Below are 14390 nucleotides of genomic sequence, written 5' to 3'. Positions count from 1 at the left end.
AACTTGAATGAATGTCGGTCATGGAACCATTATATGATGCTTGACAAGCAATTGGTCAGGATGTTAAGAAGCTTGATGGGCAGAATTGGGGAATTAAGATCTTATTAAATATCTTTTGATCTGTGACTCTTTTGGTTTTATTTTTAGAGACACAAATATTTGTTGAAAAACTTTTCGATGCTGTGAATACAAAGAGTTATCTACCTCCTCCAGAGCAGCCGTCGTCAGGAAGCCTGAAGGTAGACTTCCTTCAGCACCAAGAAAAAGATATAAAAAAGGAAGAGGTGAGATTTGTTACTCTGTGTTGGTTCCTTAAGTTCACAAAAGAAATCTATTGAGTTTTCTTTCTTGAACTTTTCTATGAGGTGTCCTAATACTGTTCCTAAGTTCAGGGACTTCTAGGAGTACTTACTGAACTCAGAATTGAGTTATAATCATTACTATGATTTATTAATGCAAACGAATTAGAAGTTAACAAAGAAAAATGGTTTGAGAAAGGAAATCTGGTGGAAAACAAGTGCAGATGTCTAGATTCAGTGGGGTCATATAGAATGTGCTTAACTCCCCTGAAATGAGTTGTAGTAGTAATGTGTGTTTTAAGGAATGAGTAAGAGGCTTGGTTGCTGGAGCCAGCTGTGGCAGTTACTCTTTCTTGCTTGGTTCTTCCTGAGGCAGCAGAGGGGGAAGAGCATTGGTGGGGTAAGACTTGGTCTTTCGAGTTTTTAGGGCTGTATGATAATAAAAGGTTTACCTGTCTTAGGTCTAAGTTTGCTTCAGTAGCTCTTCTGAGGCAAGAAACTGTTTACCATCACATCATAAAATAGCATGGGATTAAGTAAAGGGGAATCAGGGTTGTTTAAGAAAAAAGGAGATGAGGGCTTTCTCCTCTCTTTGTCCTCAGCACCTATACCTCTTTCAGAATTCATGATCACATGGTGAAAAGTTCACCACAAGTTTATACATAAATTTGAACTGTAACTTGAGTAAGAAGTTTACAACAAGAGAATGTTCACATGCATTGAGAGTAATTATCTGACTAAACATCATCGTCTGTCACCAGCTTCTACAAGTTCATAGAGAGTCAAAAACCATAACTTTGGTGACTAAGATATTAGTCAAGTTTTGTATAGATGAACCCAGTCAATATTTTATCTTCTGTTCTTGCATCTTTAGTAAATCGTTACTTCCCTTCTTATGACCTTTGGTTAATGGTTTTATAGCCTTAAAAGGTCATAAAAATTACAAAATTTATAAAATTATAAAATTATAAAGAATGTGCTAAGTTGCAGAATGCCTGCTTACTATCCCAGAAGCAATTAACTTGTGACACTAGAAGACTGGCAGAGTTCTCACTGCAGTTTGATTATCAGAGAGAACTTAATAGCAGTTTCACTATAAAACAGCTTAATAATTACTAATTTAATTTTAGGAATTCTTACAGGATCATCTTTAAGGTTTAAGAAATTATCTTCATTGTTCTGCAAAGATCTGCTCAAAAGGGTGGGCTAATACCTACTGATTGTTATATGTATTTAATAATAACAGGAAAAACATATTAATAGGGGGAATCTTTCCTAAAATGAAATTCTCCTGGGCTTTGCCTTCAGCAGCAAATCCTTTGTAGTTTTTAATCCAAGGTGGACCTATCTCAGGAAGATTACCTGAAGGTTTTAGCTTCTCCCTGATGGCTCCTGACCGTTGACGCTTCCTTTTTTTTTTTTTTTTTAAAAAATACAAAAATAAAGATTATCTTATTCTGTGTTTATGGATATTTATGTATCATTTGTGTGCCTTGTGCACACAAGCCAAAAGAGTCTCAGATTGCCTGCAACTGCAATTACAGATGGTTGAGAGCCATCATGTAGGTGCTGGGAATTGAACCCAAGACACCTGAAAGAGCAGCAGCGCTTAGTTTTTATTTGGAGAAGACATCTTCTACCTAATATAAAACAGAATTCCAGACTCCCAAAAAGCAAGTGTTGGCACAAACCAAAATGTTTTCACAAACAAGTTCAGTGAGCTATTCTTGTTGGGAAATGGGAACACTATAGATACCAAGGTTTTCAGAAGGTGGCTGAGGACCAATATTGTAAGTAGGCCCCTCTACTTAGCATTTTAACTGTTTCATATGCTGCCTCTGAACAGTAAATTTATTTGTATCTGTCTGTTACTGTTTAGTCAGACAATATTTTTAAGGTAGTCAAACAAAGGGATGTTCACAATGCAGTAGATAGGCCTATACTTAAGAATGTTAAGAAGTTTTTAATTGTATTTTATAATCCGTAGTTATATTTGCTTAATAACCTTAATAATTTCTCAGTTTGTTAAAAATCAAGGTGACTTACAACAATTGTACTAATGAAGACAATTGCTGACCTTCACACTATAATATTTTTTTCAGCTACTTTTAGTTTAAAGGAGTTGGTTTTGATTTTCTCTAGACAAAGGCCATGTATTCTAGCTTGATTGGAACCTGGAATGTAGACTAGGTTCACCTCTAGCTTGCTAATAGTTCTTTTGGCTCTGCCTCTTCCTGCAGAGGAAGAGGTGTTGTCACCAACACCTGACCCAGCCCATCCTTTTAAAAATTTTATTACTTTTAATGGTATCCACACTTGTGTGTCTCTGTGTGAGTGTTTGCATGCGAGTGCCAGTGTTCAGGAAGAGATCTCCTGAAGTTATAGGTGGTCCCGAGCTGCCTGACATGGTGCTGGGAACCAGGCTCAGGTCCTATACAGGACTAGTTTATGCTCTTAACCACTGAATCACCTCGTTAGCCCTCCACACCAGTCTTTACTAGAATTTTTGCTTTCTGTGTAACCACTCCATGATGTTGAAATCTTAATTTAAAAGTATCATATAGCTGTGAAATGGAAATGTTATAGGATTATAGTACGGAACAAGTAAAATGTGTATACAATAATTGGTATACTGCTTGGCACATGGCACGATGTTAGTAAATGATAGTGCCATTACTGTTGGAGATGTGGCTGTAACTCTTGATTTTTCTCTTTCCTCCTCGCCTGTTCTCAGTGGATATAAGCAAGACAGCTTACTGTATAATGTGTAATACACAATAATGTGTAATAGTTATCAAAATTATTTTTTATCTCTATCTGAATATGTATATAAATTTTTACACATATGCACACACACCATCCACTTCAGTTTTATCTGTAGGAGAGGATCATAAACATACTCGTATAACTTTCATAATACCTGATAGATAGAATATAAGGAGGACACCATTGTCCTACTGTTCCTCACTTTGCCCATATGGAGAACATATAAGATGATTAAAATTTTGCCTACAGGTAAAAGTTTGGGATGCTTGCAATTAATTTTATGTGCGTGTATTTACTAAAATTAATATTTATAAATATTCACATGCACACATACATATGGAAGGAGAGTGTATATGTGAGGTTATATTCAAACAGCACCTGAGGTGATGTCCTGTGTTAGCTTCTGGAATATCTGAAAGTATAGGCATGTTACTGTATCTAGCTTTAAATTATATTTTAATTCTCATAAACTCTTGGGCCAACTGTGGACCCTGTCAGTGCATGGTGATGACCACAAAGGCTAAGGCAGTTCTTTATTATAGTATTTTTCACAAGCTGTGGAAGGTTTTTGTAATGAATTATCAAAATGTCACTTGGTAAAGAAGTACTAAAAGTTTTTTGGGGGGGACACATATTATGGAATGTTGCTGTGTATGTATGTGTGCATGTCTAATATGTTGCTGTGTATGTTTGTAGGATGGAATGTTAACGTTTGCTTAAAAGAATACATTGTGGCAAATAGGAGGGGAAATGCAGCAGAAGACCCAGCTATCCTAAGGCTTATCATCTTGCCCTTGAAGTTGAGGTAGAAGGGTTTTAAGTTTCAGGCCAGCCTTGAAACTCAAGTCTGAGTCCTAAGTAAAACTGCATCAGGTAGATTTTATTAGTACTAGGTTTTCTGTGGACTGACAAGAGAATCTGAAGTGGGTATGAAGGAAAAAACAACAGGAAGAGGGATTGTACAAATTGTTGAAAAACATTTCTCCAAGTTAGGTTTTTCATATGTTTCTATTTTCATTAATTCATATGGTGTATATTTCATATCCGTGGGTTTTTTATTTTATTTTTTTGTAGATGCTGGGAAGGAAGGCTGACATAGCGTGGATATACGTACTTATAGATTGTCTGCGTCAAGATTTCCTTATGTTCTTACTTAAAATACACAATCTTCAAAGCCCTGGCATAGTTACAGAATTTGTTAACAATATTTTAATTTATTTAATGTCTAAATTATTTGTTTAACTTCTAAATTATTTCTAATGATATATTAATGTCCTATGGAATCAATATTGTGGGAAATACAATCTGGATAGTGCAACAGTGACTAAAGGCATATTCTTGGTTGCTTTCTAGTAGCTGTAAAACATGAATAGAGGCCTCTAGGAAATGGTACATAGCTGACATGCTCTAAACAGACAGAGAGCTGTGTGATTTGTTTATCATTTTCTTGTGTGCTTCTTTTTTTACTCGCTTGATTAGCACTAATATGTTTTCTGATGTGAGACGAGATCTAGGAAACAAAGTGTGAATTCATATTAGACTTCTGAAACAAGGGATAAAAGTGGTTTTTATATGTAAAAACAAAGACATTTGCTTAAAATATCTTCTTGTCACCATTATTTACAGTAAGGATTTATGGCTTTATTACTCAGTTTAAGCTCACCAGTTACAGCTAAAGGGTTGTATTTGGCAGAGAGATTACTTTTGCTTGAATATTTGTGAGGATAATTTTGTGTCTATTATAAATTAGGCTTAATATTAACTGAAATAGTAACATAACTATTGCTATGTTACTGTTGTCCAATTTTTTTTTTGTATTAGCTCACAAAGGAGGAAGAGCGAGAGAAGAAGTTTTCCAGAAGGTTGAATCACAGTCCTCCGCAGTCAAGCTCCCGATACAGAGACAACAGGTGATTTGTTGAAACATCCTTAAAGATTTTAGTTTTTTATTATTTAGACTAATTATGTTTTCCAAAGCAACAAGTAATCTTACATATGATTTGTTCTTTCGGATTTTGGGTTTGGGGTGGGGAGAGACAGAACCTTGCCAGTTAGGTAGCATACAGCTTATGGCAGTCCTGCATCTGTCTCCTGAGTGCTGGGATCACATTGTAGGCACACGCCATCATTACACCGAGCTCAGCAGCTCTTTTATTGGTCTAGGGAAATAGAGCTAGGACCTTTGTACCAAGAACATCTAGTTCTGATGTATATGCTGGGAGTGATATTTAAAATAGTGCTGTTTATATTAATTGCTATTGTTACTGATTTTCCTAACTTCAGATACAATGCCTCTTAGTGAGAAATTTTATTTTGGACTTTTCCCTTTTTTTTAATAACTTATGAAGATACATTTATTACATCATAGATGATGTCATGTATATATAAGGACAAAGTATTGGAGATATAAAGTGTTACCACTTCAAATAATGACTCTAGAAGCAATGTTTGGAGAGGAGGGGAGAGAAAAATGTCCCTATTCAAGTCAAAAAAAGATAATAAAACTCCAGTAAGTTAGAGTATAGTAAGTATATGTACATGCTTATAAGGAAACATTTTACTTACTGTAATAACAAGTAACAAGTATAAGATAGTAATAATAAAAATAGGGCTGGGTATGATGACAACCGTATTAATCTCAGCACTCAGGAGGCAGAGGCAGTGGATCTCTCTCTGGGTTAGAGGCCACCCTTGGCTACAAAGCAAATTGCAGGCCAGTCTGGGCTGTACAGCAAGACTATGTCTCAAATGATAGAAATATAATAATAAACATATGTTAACAGCAAGACACATACTAGGCCTTTGCTTTTTGAGTTGTTGTTGTTGTTGTTGTTGTTGGGTGGCTTGAAGTTTCCCTTCAGTGTGAGTGAAATATTTTTCCTATTATGCTTTCAAAGTGTTCCAGGTATGATTCAGGAGATACATGCAAATGAGCGAATGTGTAGACTATTTGTAATATAAGATGTGCGTAGATGTCTGTGTACATATATAAGGTATAGATATTGTACATGAGACTTAAGAATTAAGAGATAAGTTTGATCTTTTTAAGAGCTTTTAGAGTAAGTATAGCTAAACTCAGGTCTCGTGTTTTGGAGCTGTCTTTGTTCTTATGATGATAGTAACACAGCGTACATATTTGAGGGGCTTTTACATTTACTTCAGCACTATTCACAGAAATGTTATATATATTTTTTAGAAGCCGTGATGAGAGGAAAAAAGATGATCGTTCTCGAAAAAGAGATTATGATCGAAACCCTCCTCGAAGAGATTCATACAGAGACCGGTATAACAGAAGGCGAGGGAGGAGTCGCAGTTACAGCAGGAGTCGAAGTCGAAGCTGGAGTAAAGAGAGGCTTCGTGACAGGGATAGAGATCGAAGCAGGACAAGGAGCAGAAGCAGAACGCGAAGCAGGGGTTGGTAATCCCTGTGTTGGTGATTTGGTTGCATTTCTTTACCAGGAAAACCTTCTGTGCTGCTTAATGTATTGTCTTTTATGTTTCTTACTATTTTTGAGAATGCCTTCAATTTTCTTTGTTTTGGAGACAGGTTCTCAGTGTGTAGCCTGGCTGTCCTAGAACTAGCTATCAACGCCAGGGTCTCCTCAGACATTCAGAGGTTTGCACACTTTTGCCTCCTGAGTACTGGGATTAAAGACCTGCTCTTCTTGGCTTCTGTGAATGCTTTCTTTTAAAGATTTTATTTATTTCAAGAAATGGTCTTCTCTGTAGCTCTGGTTGTCCTGGAATTCACTCTTAAGTTATATGTGCCTGAATCTAGGTAACCATCCACTGTAGCACAGCCAACATAACATAGGCCACACTACTGAGGTAAACGAAACTCCCTGTGCTTGCAGCAGTCAGCAGCAGTGGGCCTCCTCCTGTGTCCTCTCTCTGTGCTAGAGTGTTGACTGACTTGGTTTCTAGGCAGCCACATGGGCTGCGAGTTTTATGAATGCAATGGATGTCTGCTGTCCAGAAGACATTTTTCATCAGGCTTCCCTTATCTTTGGCTCTTAAGTAATTTCCTTGAATTTTGACTCCTACAATCTTTCTGCCTTCTCTTCCAATGTTGTTGCCTCTTTTGGAGCACGGCTGGGACATGACTGTCTCAGGGAGGACCCAGCACTCCACAGTCACTTACTTTCTGCACTTTGATCAGTGAGCTATTCAGGAATTTTTTAAAGGAGGAGGTTTGTGCAAAGTTGGACTGTTTTCTATGTTTAGCAAAAACTATTGCTCTTTTTAGACCTGAGAGGTTTTTTATTTTTCCTTTTAAGAAACAGTTTTACATGTTACTTATATTTTATTGCAGAAAGGGACCTGGTGAAACCTAAATATGACCTGGATAGAACTGATCCGTTAGAAAATAACTATACACCAGTCTCTTCAGTATCGAACATTTCGTCTGGCCACTATCCTGTACCGACTTTGAGCAGCACCATAACCGTGATTGCTCCTACTCATCATGGCAATAACACTACCGAAAGTTGGTCTGAATTTCATGAAGACCAGGTGGACCACAACTCTTACGTAAGGCCACCAATGCCAAAGAAACGGTGTAGAGATTATGATGGTAAGTCACACAACTGTTTTATGATGTATTTTCTTGTAATTTTGCCTAATTTATTTTGTGTGTATGGATTTTTTTACATATATATTTTGTACAAGTTTCTGCCTGAAGTATTTGTTTAGATTGTATACTTCTTCATACGGAGTTTACCTAGGATACTGGAAAGGAGAGGTTACTTTGTGAGTTCTGTAATATCTTCCACTTCTATATCATAACAGTTTATAATATTGTTAGACCAAAAAACAGTCAATACCATCTGAGTTACTTTTCAAAGAATCAGCTCACTTAAATATTTTTGATTAAATCATTCTTTAGAAATCTGAGTGATTATTGAAATATATTTAGGATCCATGTAAGATGTTTTTCAGAGAGAATCAAAGATGTTTAAGGATTTACTATAAAAGGTTATGTTTAATATTGAAATTATAGTTGCAGTATGGTTTTAGTGTTATGAGATAGTTAAGTAATTGATGTATTATATAGAGGCATATTTGCCAAAAGTGTTATGTATTATTTTACTTACTGAATATATGTATTTCAATTTTCTTTATATTGCATATGTTTAGAATATTAGTTGATAATAGCTTATATTAACAGTGAAGAGACCTTGTAAAAATGTAAATTATAATTTTGCCCAATACTAAAAATCTTATTTTTGATATCATTTGTTAGCTCAGAGATAGTAGTTTATACTTCCAGTGCTTTTTGCATTTATTTCCAATGTCACTTTCCTTACAGAAAAGGGGTTTTGTATGAGAGGAGACATGTGTCCTTTTGATCACGGGAGTGACCCAGTCGTTGTAGAAGATGTGAATTTGCCAGGCATGCTGCCTTTCCCAGCGCAGCCGCCTGTTGTTGAAGGACCACCTCCTCCTGGGCTGCCCCCACCTCCTCCAATTCTGACACCCCCACCTGTGAATCTTAGACCCCCTGTGCCACCTCCAGGTCCATTACCACCCAGTCTGCCACCTGTCACAGGTCAGAAGATAGATTTGTTTCCTGTTAATCATTTGTTGTTCACTTACAGTCTTTTTTGTGGAATTAATAATTTTATGCTTGTTTTTTAAAACAATTTGTAAAGTAGGCCTATACATGCCTGATAGAAACCAAGTGTATTCCCATTTGCAAGATCATGCATGATTCAGCCTTTAGTAAACTACTTATTGTGATTTGTAAAAGCCTGTGAATTACATACATTATGATAATAATCCCTTTGCCTTTAGTCCTTCATAGTTTACATCAAACCTGTTTTGTAATAGATTTAAAAGTTTACCAAAGATTTAAATATTTCCGAAACAAAAAACAACAACAACAAAAAAAACCCCGCTGACTTACTTGTTAAGAGATTGCTCTTTGTAGAAAACATTTTTGCTTGGTAAAAGATATCAGATTTGAATGTATAATAATTTATCTCGTTTGTTTGCTTTCAGATGATATTTCTTATTCTTTGGTTTTGACAGGACCACCTCCTCCACTTCCTCCTTTGCAGCCATCTGGCATGGATGCGCCACCTAACTCTGCGACCAGCTCTGTTCCTACTGTGGTGACAACCGGCATCCACCACCAGCCTCCTCCTGCTCCACCCTCTCTCTTTACTGCAGGTGCAGTTTTGGCCCCTCTGAATTTCATAATGCAGTTTTAGAGCAAAGCTTTAGAAATACCTAGTGAGTTTAAAATAGGGGACACATTTCTCACTAAAATTATACAGTGGAGGTGGACTTGATGAATTAATACTGAATTACCCAGTTAGGAGATAGTTTGGAAGACTTAAATTGGTGTCATTTTTTTGTTTGTTTGCTTTGTTTAGTTTTTATAGAGCTACTATATATTTAAAATACATTAGTTGTATGTTGTTTATTAATAATAAATTATACTGCTTACTTTTTCTATTATCAGTGTTTAAAAGTCACCAAATGGTTTTTTATAATTGTTTAATTACAGTTTTTTTGTTACCAGATACATATGATACAGATGGCTACAATCCTGAAGCTCCAAGCATCACAAACACTTCCAGACCTATGTATAGACACAGAGTCCATGCACAAAGGCCTAACTTGATAGGACTAACATCTGGGGACATGGATTTACCACCTAGAGGTATTATGGTCAATCTTTCTGATTTCTGTGAAAGCAGGATTGGGCGTAGTTTAGAAGTTGAATGCTTGTTTATCATGCACAAAGCCCTGGGTTGACCTTTATCAAAACAAATAACAGCACCACCACCACCACCACAAGCCTCGGAGGAGGAGGCGGAGGAGGAGGGCACTCAGGAAGGGTGAGTGAGGCTCTGCTCACTGGATGGCTTAGTCTGTCATGAATGTCTGCTGTGTTTCTTAGATAACTTGTCTGTTTCTTACTCCTTGTTTTATTGGCAATCTTACTAGTTCACCTAAAACTGGTAATCAACCTGTGGGTAATGACCCCTTCCTTTGGCAAACCCCATCTCAAAAATATTTACAAAACAAAACCCTACACTAATGTGGTAGAAACACAAAAATTTTCAGTGGTTAGGGATCACCACAACACAAGGACACAACATGAGGAAGATTGAGAGGCACTGATGAGAGTAATATTAATACTCTTAAAGCCTGTCCTATCTTGGATAATGAACTTACCTAAAACTTAAGCTCTGTGTGCGATGTTTTGTACTCTAGAGATCTTAAAATTTGACAGGTATCTTTTAAGTAAAGTGAAATAAGGGCTAGTACTTGACTCATCTTTTAAATTCTAGGAGAGACAGTCTTTTTAGCTAAGTTGTTAGAAACTAAAGTTTAGATGAGCCAGGGCAGCAGAAGTTCTTTACTAGCATTAAACTGTGGCTAGAGTCCTATCAGGTTAAAACAGGGCAGCAGTTACAGGTGCAGATGGAAGACTGAGACAAAATATTACGGAGGCAGGCAAGGCAGACAAGGCAGACAAGGCAGGCAAGGCAGACAAGGCCTCCTATTCTTAATCATGCCCTTTGAAACTATCTTGCATCCCCAAACTTCCCCTTGCTGTTCTTAGACTAGAACCATCCAGACTCCAGGTGCATAGAAATGTCCAATTTAAATAACAGTGTCCATTGTGGATTACTCAATTTAGGATTCCTTATAATTTGAGGTTTTGTTATTGTTATATATTAGAATGTGTCAAATTCTGAATATCTTATATATTTGAAAAGCATGTTGTGGCAAGGTGAGAGGAACATTTTAATTCAAATTCATACCTTCCGTAAGGTATCACAGAATCTCTTCATACGTATTCTTTCCAGTATACTTTGAAATTCTCCCTAGGGAATCTAATAATTCTTATCAGTAGTAGCAGGAAAAGAAGCTTTCCTACACATTGCTTATAATGGAAAAGTAGCCCCTTGAGATTACAGTTGTTTGTAGTGTTTATTCATTCTCTGAATCTCTCTCCCACACTGGTTAGTTTACAAAAACCTTCTTTCTTTCTTTGGGTCACTTTAGCACTTAGAAAAAAAATATATTTTTAATTATGTATTTCTGTGTGGGGGTGAGTGTGTGTGTGAGTGGAGGTGCCCTACGAGTCAGCCAGAGGCTATTAGTTCCTCTGGCGCTAGAGTTGGTGGGCAGTTGTGAGCTGCCAGATACGGGCCCTGGGCACTGACCTCTGGTAATCTCTGGTGACCTCTGGTAATCTGGAACAAGAGTAGAACTCCTTTAAACAGCTGAGGTCCCTGTCCACCCCGACATTTTTAAAAAGCCCTCTCAATATTCCCTGCTTTTACTGGTAACCTCTACTTCACTCATGCTTTGCTCTTTTGGATCGATATAAATGTATTCTGCTGCTGTGTAATAATGTTTCTAAACCCAGTCTGGTGTCAGACTAATTCCTAGTTATGATTGAGAGAAGGAAGAGATCAAATCCTTTGTATGTAAATTTTACCACATATCCATTTGCATTACGGTAATTTCAGCTCTGTGAATGGTGCAAGAAGCACTTCCTGTTGAGATAGATGTACACCTACTTAGAAATATGAATGTGTTTTCTCATCGTCTTTATCGTGCAGTGATTATTTTAATACCATTTAGATACTTTGTGTATATTTTTGTGTGATACTTTAGGCATACCTTTTACCTAATAACTTTGCTTTTAATTTGATAGCTGATTTAGGAACCCACTGAAACGGTGAATGCCAGGTCTCTTCAGTCGTCTTTTCATCCCTATATGTTCTTATCAGTCCCCTTTTTAGGTTTCAAATTTCGTGTTCTAGATTATGACAGGTGCATAAAAAGCTACAGTGTAAATTATGTAATTATACATTTCTTGTAGCCTGAACATAGCATTAGTTTATTTGATATTATTTGATAATTAGACTTTTATGCTTCATATGTTAAATCTTAGTGTGGGGCAATCATTAAATAAAAACATTTAGGTCCTTTCCATTTACACTATGGAATTCTAATAAATAATCCTTTTTGCCCTCACAATTCTTAATTTTTTATACTTCTAATTTATTTGTTTTGTGTGTGAATTTCACACCATGCATGCACCCCAACCCCACTCATCTCCCTATCTCTTCGTATCTGCCCTCACCCTTGCAACCTTCCCCCAGTAAAAAGTAAAAATCAATAACAAAATACCCATTTCTTCATGGGAGTTGTAGCGAGTCACATTGTGTCCTACAGTGTACCCTTTTATCCACACCTCTTTACTTCTAAATGCTCATTGCAGTGAGTCATTGGTCTGGTTTGAGGCCTCTGACTCCTGTTACACTATCAATATTGGGTCTGCACCAGGACTCCTCTCAGATATCCTGTTGTTACTTTATGCCATGGAGTCTTGTTGCTTTGGTTATGCAGGACTGGCCCCTTTATTCATTCCAGTAGTCCATAGGTGAGGTAGATGTTGGAGTGGACCAACTCAGAGCCCTGGATCTGGCCCTGGGTGACCTGAACTGGTCAGCCTATCAGCTCTTCTGCACCCAGCACTGCCCCTTCTAGTTCACCTAATGCGCTCCCACTCTGATGCTGCAGTGGGCAAGGCGGGTGAGGAGGTGGAGGGTGTGGTTCCTGCTACAGGTGGTTATTCAGTGTGCAGACGTCTGGAGTCTTCTGCCTGCCCAGCATGGTGGCAGGTGGTCTAGTCTGGGCCATGCTCCTGGCTCTGTTGTGCCACTACTCCCATAATTCATTTTATATTTCTTTTTTTTTTTTTTTTTTTGGTTCTTTTTTTCGGAGCTGGGGACCGAACCCAGGGCCTTGCGCTTCCTAGGTGAGCGCTCTACCACTGAGCTAAATCCCCAGCCCCTCATTTTATATTTCTTATGAAGATATTAATAGATATTCCCACAGGTGGATATAGGCAGGAAGAAGAGTTTAGTAGCTTAAGGGAACTAACTATCCAGTGCTGTCAATTTAATTCAGAAAAAACAGTATAGAAAGGGCGATATTAATGGGGAGTGTTACATGTAGCTATTATATACATTTACTAATTGTTTATCATGAAGCACTATATTTTTAATACTTTTCACAAGTAAATCTGAATAAGTAACAGAGGTGTAACAAATGCCGGGTGAAAACATTTAATTGGGTTTGGTAGCTTTCAAATAACAAAAATATGTTAAAGTGGAAAAGGAGAACAGAAAGCTCAGAGTCTTCATAGAAGCCAGTGAGCTAAGTGTGGGTAACGAAATAAAACTAAGTCCTGTTGGAGCACTGGTCTGAGAGTGCACTGCTACTCACAGACACCCTGGCTTGCACAGTGGCCATCACTAATCCTAGTGCCATCTTCTACCACTGTTCTGCTGTAGAAGTGTAGGATAAGTCAGCCAGCCAGAGAAACGGGATGGCTAAAGTACACACAACTCAACTTCCTGTCTGAAAGAGAAGAGAGTTATAGGAGTTCAGAGGACAGCAAAGACGTTTGAAGAATTTTAAAACAGGTCTAGGGCAGCAGTAGTGGGAACTGAGAAGATTTACATTTAGTAGACGTGACTACATGGTTCACTAAATGTGTTACTTAGAAGACAATAATGTAAAGGCTCAAATCAAGTACAAGGTCCTGTGTTGGTAATTAGTAATACCATTTGCTACAAAAGGAACAGATTGTAGAGAAATAAGTTTAATTTTTTAGTTTAGTTGTATGTATGAGTCATCTGACTAGAAATATTTAAATTAAGTCTGAGCTCTATGAAGACAGCTGGCTGGAAATTATTCTGTTCTTATTTGAAATCGTAAATACGGAGATAAAGAGTAATAGAAGGAACCACACTGAGTCCTGCATGGCTGACTAACACAGGCACAGACAGGCTTTCTTGTTGATTCTCAGTTAAACCATACTCTACACCCATATTCCCCAGACTCCCGAGAAGGAAGCGCTGCAAAAGATGAGTGAGAGGAGCTGACGAGAGGACATAAGGATTATAGGGTGACAAGACAGAGGGAGCCAGCTGACTGGAGGGCTCACATGGGTGACTGAAAACAATGAAGCCAAAGGCCATAAAAGAAAAGGGATTCCTGAAAAATCCGGAGCTGATAATGTCAAGGAGAAGCAATATACAGCAGCAAATGTTTCTTGAGGCCAGTTAAAGCCTGAGAAGTAGGACTGGACTGGTGACTGATGTTAAAAGCACATAAGGCTCTTGCAGAAGACAGGCTTGATTTCAGTCCCAGCAACCACATGGCAGCTCACATTTAACACGTACTTCTGCAGGCACCAGGCATATACGTGGTGCACATATATGCAAGCAAAAGATATATACACATAAATAAAAATCCCTGAATATTGATAGGTTTAAGTATCAAATA

The 14390-nt window shown here is 37.5% G+C and overlaps 1 protein-coding gene across 11 annotated transcripts in view; it reads left to right on the top strand.

The window, feature by feature from the left end:
* Rbm26 (RNA binding motif protein 26) overlaps positions 1–14390 on the top strand; it is a 79988-nt gene that overhangs the window by 24097 nt on the left and 41501 nt on the right. For 6 of the 11 annotated variants that reach the window (XR_010057829.1, XR_010057830.1, XM_006252425.4 and 3 more), the window contains exons 3-9: positions 148–284; positions 4887–4975; positions 6262–6479; positions 7378–7638; positions 8374–8613; positions 9066–9236; positions 9592–9732. Coding sequence is in view for 9 of the 11 variants with exons in the window: in XM_006252425.4 (XP_006252487.1) it covers positions 148–284; positions 4887–4975; positions 6262–6479; positions 7378–7638; positions 8374–8613; positions 9066–9236; positions 9592–9732 (1257 nt within the window). In the remaining 2 variants the exon portion in view is untranslated. The remainder of the gene's footprint in view (positions 1–147; positions 285–4886; positions 4976–6261; positions 6480–7377; positions 7639–8373; positions 8614–9065; positions 9237–9591; positions 9733–14390) is intronic. The other 5 variants (XM_063274339.1, XM_063274337.1, XM_063274336.1 and 2 more) reach the window with 1 other exon arrangement.

Source organism: Rattus norvegicus, chromosome 15 (assembly GCF_036323735.1).
Source record: "Rattus norvegicus strain BN/NHsdMcwi chromosome 15, GRCr8, whole genome shotgun sequence".
Classification (NCBI taxonomy): domain Eukaryota; kingdom Metazoa; phylum Chordata; class Mammalia; order Rodentia; family Muridae; genus Rattus; species Rattus norvegicus.
The sequence above is the reverse complement of the archived record's forward strand: the minus strand, read 5'-3'. Positions and strand labels throughout refer to the sequence as shown.